Source organism: Paroedura picta, chromosome 5 (assembly GCF_049243985.1).
Source record: "Paroedura picta isolate Pp20150507F chromosome 5, Ppicta_v3.0, whole genome shotgun sequence".
NCBI lineage: Eukaryota > Metazoa > Chordata > Lepidosauria > Squamata > Gekkonidae > Paroedura > Paroedura picta.
In genome coordinates this window covers 123,372,716-123,382,661 of record NC_135373.1, presented here as the reverse complement: position 1 = coordinate 123,382,661, position 9,946 = coordinate 123,372,716, and the positions used below count along the sequence as shown (strand labels likewise).

Below are 9,946 nucleotides of genomic sequence, written 5' to 3'. Positions count from 1 at the left end.
CTTAAAAGTGCCACCAGATGAATTTTGTTCCATCGCTTCAGACCTGCATGTCTACCCGCTTGAATCTATAGGGATGCCAGCCTTCAGGCTTGACCTAGGCAAGCCCAGCTTAAGGATTCGCACGCCTTTTAACACCAGAGCCAATTTAAGAAATTGTGAGGCTCTAGCAGAGCACAACTGGTGCCGTTACTTGCACTGTGCAAATAATAGCGGGGCACCCTGGCATGTCACTACATGGCTTCTGGAAGAAACTCTAGGGCCCATTCCGCACAAGGACCAATGTTGCCAATTGCTTTCACAAAGCAATAACGGTATTTTAAATAGTGGAATCTCGGCGTTCCGCATACCTTCATTTGTAGTGGAATCCAGTAGCGTTTCATTTGTTCCCCACAGGTTTCCGGTCTCGCAGGAATCGCTAGAAAGGAAGCGATTTTTTTCTGTGTTTGTTCCCGCCCCTGGCCGTCAATCAAACGAACAGCCAGTGGGCGGTTGTTATCATGATCCCAAAAAGCCCCTTTCCCTTTAAGCACAGGTTAAAAAAAAACAAAACAACACACACATTTCAACGAATATGCCTTCATCCTTCCTAACGTAGAGACCCATCTAGCTGGCGTGTGAGCTGGCGACTCATCGTTACCACACTCCCACGAGTGAAAAAAAAAATCCCCCCCTGCACAGGCGCGATTTTTGCCTGAAATTAAAGGGAACTGGCAAACAGGGGGCTCTGTTGTGCTTGGGGACTTAGGGGAGCTTTAAGGCACTTCTGTGGAGGGACTGTAGCCGGAGAAGCCTCGCTGGGTGAATCAAGCCTCACTGGTTTGTTTCTTTCCCCGCTCTCTCCGAGGAAAAAATATGGTGATCGCTTCACCAGAAGTTCGGAGGAGAGAGCCAGGGGGAGGGACTTTGTTGCAACCGCAACATTGAGAACGCACATGTCTTTTTGGCAAGTGTTGCAGCTTGTTGGCAGGAGTGTAGCGATTTTCTGAGGGTTAATCCACTTTTCCGGATTCCCCGGAAATTGCTACAACGAAGCGATTTTCGCACTAGTGTTGCAGCAGTGTTGCAGATTGTGTGCAACGTCATGCGGAACGTCAAATTTGTAGCGTTTACCATTTGTAAGACTTCTGCTACTTTTAACTCATGCGGAATGGACCTAGAATTTAACTCTAGAATTTTGGGCACGGCCGCAAGCTCCTTCTACTTTTCCTCCCTAGCTTTCCTTTATGCATGTCCCAAAGGGTAACAGTACCCAAGAGATCTCATTTTAATCTGTAATAGTAAAAAGGTGAGATTCCTAACAAAACAAAATCGAGACCCACAGGAATATCGTAGACCAATTTAACCATTTCTTACTCGGAAGTCTACAATACAGCGATAACACACAAAACACAACAGAACGAACAGCATGTTCATCAATAGCTCACTATTGGGGCCAGGCAGGGGCTCGTGGTAATTGTAGTCCACGGACCTCTGGAGACCCACAGTTTGGCCACTCTATACTAGGGGAAACAGCTTCTGGACCTGGGGATCCCCTAGAATTGGGGCTGATAGCCAGTCTACGAAGATCAGCTTCCCTGGAGAAGATAGCTGCTTTGGAGGGTGCCTATGGCATTGCACCCCACTGAGGTCCCTGTCAAGCTTAGGCTCCACCCCTCAGTCTCCATCTGTTTCCCAACCCAAAGTTGTCAACAAGGGTGCTTTAAATCTCAAAAGCTCATTCCGCAAATATCTGGTTGGTCCATAAGGCGTCGCTGGACTGGAATCGAGCTGTGAAACGCCAGGGCCTCCACGCTGCTCTTTCTGGCGTTTTCTCCCCTCCTTTCCTCCCCAGGGGTGGCTTTTAGCCTCCGGCCATTGTTCTGGAGCCCAGAAACGCCTCCCTCAATGCCCTGCTCTGGCTGCAGGCTGCCCTCTTACAGACAGCTTTTTAGGAGTCTGGCTGTACCGGCTCCCTTGTCCCAGCTGCCTCTTCACAATTCCTGGGGTTCTTGCATCTGACAAAGTTAGCTCGGTCTTTCCAGAGGAGATGCTGGAATAAAAGGTTTGTCTGCGCTTGAAGGGGCTGCTGGGGATCTGTCTGGTTTTGCTAACCCAGCCAGAAGGGTCGTGGTGGCGGCCTTTGGGTGCAGTAGCCGGCATAGGTAGCCTGCCGATGGGAAAAGGAGGCCGTTTCTCCTCTCTTTCTCATCTTAGGATCCTCTTGAGCGGCCGGTTCCTGACCTTTTTGGTCCAGAGCTGCCCTAGGCAAACTATGACCTTGGCACCAATCTCTTGCCACGTTAGGGTGGCCAGCTCTGGGTTACAAAATAGCCGGAGAATTTGGGGGTGGAGCCTGAGAATGACAGGGACCTCAGTGGAGTATAATGCTACGGAGTCCCCCCTCCAAAGCAGCCATTTCCTCCAGGGGAACTGATTATTATTATTATTAATAATAATAATAATAATAATAATAATAATAATAATTGTCCTCGCTTGTGAGACTCAGGGAGGGGAGCAGGCAAACATTCAAGGGGTGCAGTTCCCATCACCTCTTCCTCTCTTGAACAGACCCTGAGCAGGCTGCCTCTGAAGAAAAACAAAGGCAACATTATAAGAACCCTGCAGGATCAGGTCGGTGGTCCATCCCGTCCAGCATCCTGAGAACATCAGAAGGGCCCTGCTGGGTCAGACCAGTGGTCCATCCCGTCCAGCATCCTGAGAACATCAGAAGAGCCCTGCTGGATCAGACCAGGGGTCCATCTAGTCCAGCATCCGAAGGACATCAGAAGAGCCCTGCTGGATCAGACCAGCGGTCCATCTAGTCCAGCATCCGAAGGACATCAGAAGAGCCCTGCTGGATCAGACCAGCGGTCCATCTAGTCCAGCATCCGAAGGACATCAGAAGAGCCCTGCTGGGTCAGACCAGGGGTCCATCTAGTCCAGCATCCTAAGAACATCAGAAGAGCCCTGCTGGATCAGACCAGGGGTCCATCTAGTCCAGCATCCGAAGGACATCAGAAGAGCCCTGCTGGGTCAGACCAGGGGTCCATCTAGTCCAGCATCCTAAGAACATCAGAAGAGCCCTGCTGGATCAGACCAGGGGTCCATCTAGTCCAGCATCCTGTCACACCCCGTGGCCAACCAGTTCCTTTAGAAAGCCAACATCAAAGTATAGAGGCCGAGGCCTTCTTGTTATGTTGACTCCTTGCTCTCAGATTAAGAGGTTTAGTGCTTCTGTGTGTGCACGTTCCCCTCAGTCACCCACAGACCTCTCCTCCATGAATCTATCCAATCCCCTTTGAAAGCTGTTTCTTGTGGCCATCACTACATCCCCCGGCAACAAATGCCGCAGTTTAACCACACTCTGTGTCAAAGAGTATAACAAAGTTTTAGTTTGGTGGCACCTTTAAGAGTTTAAATCTTGGTATAAGCTTTCGTGTCCATGAGCCCAGATACAAGTATCCGAAGAAGTGTCCTTGAGCCCAAAAGCTTATAAGTATTAGAAGAATACAGTTTTCATCCAGGGGTTCCTGTGAGACCAACAAAGTTTGATTCAAGCTTTCATGTGCATGCACACTTCATCAAATACATGAATACACAATGAAAACTTATACCTGATAAGTTGTACCTGATGTAGGCTGATTCTGGGAAGGCTCAAGGGGGTGGCAGGTGACAGTGGATGAGCGAGAGGGTTGTGAGTGTCCTGCACAGTGCAGGGGGTTGGACTAGATGACCCAGGAGGTCCCTTCCAACTCTGTGATTCTATGATTCTAAATTCCATCTCAACATCCAGAAGAAGATCCTGACGGTTAGAGCGGTTTCTCAGTGGAACAGGCTTCCTCAGGAGGTGGTGGGTTCTCCATCTTTGGAAATTTTTAAACAGAGGCTGGATAGCCATCTGATGGAGAAGCTGATTCTGTGAAGGCTCAAGGGGGTGGCAGGGGACAGTGGATGAGCGATAGGGTTGTGAGTGTCCTGCATAGTGCAGGGGGTTGGACTAAATGACCCAGGAGGTCCCTTCCAACTCTATGATTCTGTGATTCTGATTCTAACAAATGTTGGTTAGATTCTAACTGTTCTGCTGCTTCAGACCAACATGCCTGAACAGACCCAGAATCAATTTTATACTGATATTCCATGAATAAAACCTTATTGGACTCAAAGAAACTTTTTTCCCCTCCCAGAATCAAGCTTTGTTGGTCTTGAAGGTGCCACTAGACTCCAACTTTGTCCTTGGCCAGGGGAGGCCAAACGGGGGTTCTGCAGATGCCTGTGGGTCGCAATGACCTTGAGCTCCAGGGGCTCAAGGTCATTGCAGTCCACAGGCATCTGCAGAACCCCCGTTTGGCCTCCCCTGCCACACCATCCACCTCCCAAAGCACGGGATTCCTATCACCTGCAGATGAGTTGTACTAGTGCGTCTCCAGCCTCTACCTGGAGGCCGGCATCCCAAACATCCAAGGGCAGCTCGGAGCCGGGTTCGGTCCCGGGACTGTGTAAAGTGGCGCTTCCTGGGGTCCGCCCCGAGCCTACTGCCCATCAGCTGGAGTCCGTCGGGAGCGGGAGAAGCGGCTCTCCTTCCCCTTCCCCTTCTTGCAAAAAAGACCCCGCTCTGCCGGGCCTGCCGCCCCCGGGACCCCGCGGGAGGAGGAGGAGGAGGGCGGCGGCGCTGCGGTCCCGCAGGCGGGGAAGGGTTAAGGGCTGCCTTCTGGCTTCCTCCTTCGCAGCCCGGCGCCGCCCGGAGGAGGAATTGCCCGAATTAGTTCGCCATGCAGCCCTCGACGAGGAAGCGCCGCGCTTCGGACCCGGGCGGCCAAGGAGGGGACCCTGCAGCGCGGATTGCGCCACCGGCCGGCCGGCCACCGCGGAAAGGTAAGGGGTTAAATCTCCCCCCCTCCAGTTCGGTAGGCGGCGCCTCCCAGGGCAGGCCGCCAGGTGAGGCTTACCTGGCGCGGCCTTGCGGGCCCTCCTGGGCAGTTCCTCCGCTCAGCGGTTCTTCAGGGAGGCTGGAGCCTGCAGGGAGCACGGGGGTGGACTAGATGGCCGGGAGGAGGCCCAAACGGGAGAGATGTGTGTGCTGGCGAAAGCTGCTGCTCAGAGTTAGATTTGGTTGGCCTTGAAGGCGTCGTGGGGCTGTTAATACTTCTGCTGCTTCAGAACTGCCTGGCCTACCCGCCTGGGTTGGCGTTGCGTGGTTGGCTGGAGCTGAACCGGAGATCTGGGCTGCAGGCATGTGGAGGGATGGGCAGAGGCGAAGTCTGTCCAGGGCTACTAGGGAGCCTCCACAGTCAGAGGCACTAAATCTCTGGATCTCAGAGACAGGAAGGAACCTCTGGGCAAGGTTTTGGCCTCTGTGCCCTGTTGTTGGCCATCCAGGGGAACTGGTTGACCAGTGTGTGAGGCAGGAGGCTAGACTGGATGGACCACTGGTCCTGGGGTCTGATTCTGCAGGGCTCTTCTGATGTTCTTATGAACTGTTTCACATGGACAGCTCCTGTATCCTAGATTAAACCCTCTGCTTGTGGAAAGGTAGCATGTCAGGGACGAGGCTAAGCTAGAATCCCCTCTCCTTGACAAGTGGCCTAGGAACAGTGATTTTGTTTTTGGATCAAAGAGGCTGTCTTCAGAGGTTCCGCCATGTCTGAAATGGAGAGCTTCCAACCTTCAGGTGGGGCCTGGAATTCTCCCCCAGACTACGGAGATCATTTGTCCTGGAGAAAATGGCCACTTGGCATGCATTTGCTTTTATTTAGTTATATACATAACAGGTCGAGATTTAGCACGTGTTGTTTCCTCCTTTCTAGAAATCCAATGATGGGTAAAACCTTTTGCTGTCTTTTTGCCAGGGAGTTTATAAAAGGTAAAAGAGTTCTGCCAGGCAAACCAAGGGACCCCCCCCCCCAATTTGATTCCCTGCTCCTCCACAGGCAGCCAGCTGGGTGACTTTAGGCTTGTCACAGTCCTGATAGTGCTGTTCTCACAACTCTTCTTCCTACACTGAAAGAACAAAGTTTGAGCCCGGTGGCATCTTTAAGACTGACCATGTTTTATGCAAGATATAAGCTTTCATGTGCATGCTAGTAGCCTGAATAAAACTTTGTGGGTCTTAAAGGTCCCGCTGGATTCAAACTTTATCCTGCTGATTCAGAACAAAACAGCTGCCCACCCGAATCAGAGTTGGAAGGGGGCCATGCAGGCGATCTCAGCTCAATCCCCGGCTCAGTGCAGGATCAGCCTCAAGCATCCAGGAGAAGGATCTGTCCAGCCTCTGCTTGAAGATTGCCAGTGAGGGGGACCCCACCTCCTTAGGCAGCCCCTTCCATGGCTGAACAAGACTCCAAGAATCCTAGAGTGGGAAGGGGCCATGCAGGCCATCTAGTCCCACCCCCTGCTCAGTGCAGGATCACCCTCAAACATCCAGGAGAAGGATCTGTCCATCTGCTGGTTATAGACTGACTGCCAGTGTGGGGGAGTTCCCCACCTCCTTAGGCTGCTGATTTCACTGTGGAAGTTCTGCATAAAACAGGGCCCAGATGGCTCTTGTATGAGCAATGCATTTTCCAGAATTAATCAGTACTAGGTGATATGGTGAAAATAACAAAGAGCCTTGGGTAACAATTTAAGGACTAGCGGATTGCTAGAGCAGAAGATTATCACCTGATTAGAAGAATAATAATTGGGATTTATGGCCCATTTTTCTCTACCCAAGGAGTCTCAAAGTGGCTGACAATTGCCTTCCCTTTCACCACAACAGACCCCCTCTGAGGGAGGGGAGACTGAGAGAGCCCTGATATTATTAAAGAAAAAGAGTTGGTTCTTATATGCTGCTTTTCTCTGCTCAAAGGAGTCTCAAAGTGGCTGACAATCGCCTTGCCTTCTTCTCCCCACAACAGACATCCTGTGAGGTGGGTGAGGCTGAGAGAGCCCTGACAGAACTGCTCTGTGAAAACAGGGCTGTCAGGGCTGTGACTAACCCAAGGCCACCTAGCTGGCTGCAGGTGGAGGAGCGTGGAATCAAAACCAGCTCTCCAGATTAGGGTCTTCCACTCTTACACCAAGCAGGAGGCTATACAAATAGACACATGTACAAGGCTGCAAACAACAGAGTGTGAGTCCAGGAGCACTTTTAGAACCAGCACATTTTTATTCTGGGTATATAAGCTTTCATGTGCAGGCATGAAAGAATTGTGGGCGCACACGCAAGCTCATACGCAGAATGAAACTTGTTGATCGGAATCGTGCCCCTGGACTCAAACTCTGTGGCTTCAGACCAACCCAGCTGAAAGCTACAAAAAAGGGTGAACCGTGGGCGGGAAGAATCTGACAATTCCAGAAGGCTGAATTCTCAGAACAAGGTGTGTTGTGTAGCAATGCAGAGCAGTGTTGGAAAACAGCAATGGATCCCACGGCAGTAAATGTTTTGTGCTGGGTGTGAAGGAGCCACTCCCAACTGGGAGCGAATTAGCATTGTTGTTGTTAGGTGTGAAGTTGTGTCTGACCCATCATGACCGCATGGACAATGATCCTCCAGGCCTTCCTGTCCTCTACCATTCCCCGGAGTCCATTTAAGTTTGCACCGACTGCTTTAGTTACTCCATCATGCCGCCTCATTCTCTGTCGTCCCCTTCTTCTTTTGCCCTCGATCGCTCCCAGCATTTGGCTCTTCTCCAGGGAGTCCTTCCTTCTCATGAGGTGGCCAAAGTATTTGAGTTTCATCTTTAGGATCTGGCCTTCTAAGGAGCTGTCAGGGCTGATCTCCTCTAGGACTGACCCGTTTGTTCGCCTTGCAGTCCAAGGGACTCGCAAGAGTCTTCTCCAGCACCAGAGTTCAAAAGCCTCAATTCTTTGACGCTCGGCCTTCCTTATGGTCCAACTTTCACAGCCGTACATTGCAACTGGGAAGACCATAGCCTTGACTAGACGCACTTTTGTTGGCAGGGTGATGTCTCTGCTTTTTAGGATAGTGTCTAGATTTGCCATAGCTTTCCTCCCCAGGAGCAAGCGTCTTTTAATTTCTTTGCTGCAGTCCCCGTCTGCAGTGATCTTGGAGCCCAGGAAAATAAAATCTGTCACTACCTCCATTTCTTCCCCATCTATTTGCCAGGAATTGAGAGAGCCGGATTCCATGATCTTTGATTTATTGATGTTGAGTTTCAAGCCAACTTTTGCACTCTCCTCCTTCACCTGCATCAAGAGGCTCTTTCGTTTCTCTTAGCTTTCTGCCATTAGAGTGGTATCATCTGCATATCTGAGGTTGTTGATATTTCTCCCTGCAATCTTGATCCTAATTTGTGACTCATCTAACCCCGCGTTTCTCATGATGTGCTCCGCATGGAAATTAGTCAAGGCGACAGTATACAGCCTTGCCGAACTCCTTGCTCAATTTTGAACCAATCGGTGATTTCATGTCTGGTTCTCACTCTTGCTTTTTGACCTGCATAGAGGTTTCTCAAGGGACAAATAAGATGCTCTGGTATTCCCATCTCTTTAAGAATTTGCCACAATCTGCTGTACTCCAGTATGAATTAGCATATGAAGGGTTAAAGAGCAAGTTGAGGAATCTTACTGACCATTACAGATTTTTCAATATTTCAGGTGTGTCACCTTGTTAGAAACATAGAATCATAGTTGGAAGGGACCTCCTGGGTCATCTAGTCCAACCCCCTGCACTGTGCAGGACACTCACAACCCTCTCGCTCCTCCACCGTCACCTGCCACCCCCTTGAACCTTCACAGAATCAGCCTCTCCGTCAGATGGCTATTGAGCCTCTGGTTAAAAATCTCCAAAGATGGAGAACCCTCCACCTCCCAAGGAAGCCTGTTCTACTGAGAAACCGCTCTAATTGTCAGGAACTTCTTCCGGATGTTTAGATGGAATTTCTTTTGAATTGATTTCATCCCATTTGTTCTGGTCCGTCCCTCCGAGGCAAGAGAGGATAACTCTGCTCCATCCTCTACATGGCAGCCTTATAATACTTGAAGATGGCTCTCAGATCCCCTCTCAGTCGCCTCCTCTCCAGGCTAAACAGACCAAGCTCCCCCAACCTTTCTTCCTACGTCTTGGTCTCCAAACCCCTCACCATCTTTGTTGCCCTCCTCTGGACACGCTCCAGTTTGTCTACATCCCTCTTCAACAGTGGTCTGAAGCAGCAGAACAAAGTTTGAGTCCAGGGACTTCCTATTTGAGAAGCATCCATGCATGCCAAGGTTTATAGCTTGAACAAAACTTGGTTGCCCTTGACGGTTCCCCTGGACTCAGACTTTGAAAACACAACCTTGATGTTTCAGGATGCGGAAAAAGCAATTGATAATGTCCCCTGGAAACCTTTGGCTGAAGTTTTGAAATATTTGCAATGTGGATAAATATTTTTTTAGGTGGACACAAAGTATATACACCAAGCAGCACGCAAGAATGATAATAAATGGGTCCTTAGCAGAGAGGCTGTGCCTAACTTTTATTTTGAAGCACAGTTTCCAAATGCTGGCCGTTCCTATTGCTGGCATGTCATAGTGGTTAAGACTGGTAGCTTCTAATCTGGAGAACTGGGTTTGATTCCCTGCTCCTCCACATGCAGCCAGCTGGTCGACCTTGGGCTAGTCACAGTTCTCATCAGACTGTTCTTGCAGAGCAATTCTGTTAGAGATCTCACGGGCCCACCTCCCTCACAGGGTGTCTGTTGTAGGGAGAGGAAGGGAAGGTGAATGTAAACCGCTTTGAGACTCCTTTGGGTAGAGAAAAGTGGCATATAAGAACCAACTCTTCTTGTTCTTCCGTAATACCAGGGCTCTCTCAGCCTCACCTCCCTCACAGGGTGTCTGTAGTGGGGAGAGGAAGGGAAAGGAGTTTCTAAGCTGCCTTGGCACTCCTTTGGGTAGTGAAAAGCGGGGTATAAAAACCCAGGTCTTCTCTCTCTCTGCTCAGAGCTACTTTCATACAATGAAAAAGGGGGGTGACTTCTTATAAACA

General features: G+C 50.2%; 1 protein-coding gene across 1 annotated transcript in view; it reads left to right on the top strand.

Annotated features, from left to right (window-relative positions):
• The first annotated feature begins 4,702 nt into the window (after positions 1-4,702).
• Positions 4,703-9,946, top strand: part of PFKFB3 (6-phosphofructo-2-kinase/fructose-2,6-biphosphatase 3) — a 63,240-nt gene continuing 57,996 nt past the window's right edge. The window contains exon 1 of the mRNA XM_077340321.1: positions 4,703-4,851. Within this exon, the coding sequence (XP_077196436.1) occupies positions 4,749-4,851 (103 nt within the window). The 5' untranslated portion in view covers positions 4,703-4,748. The remainder of the gene's footprint in view (positions 4,852-9,946) is intronic.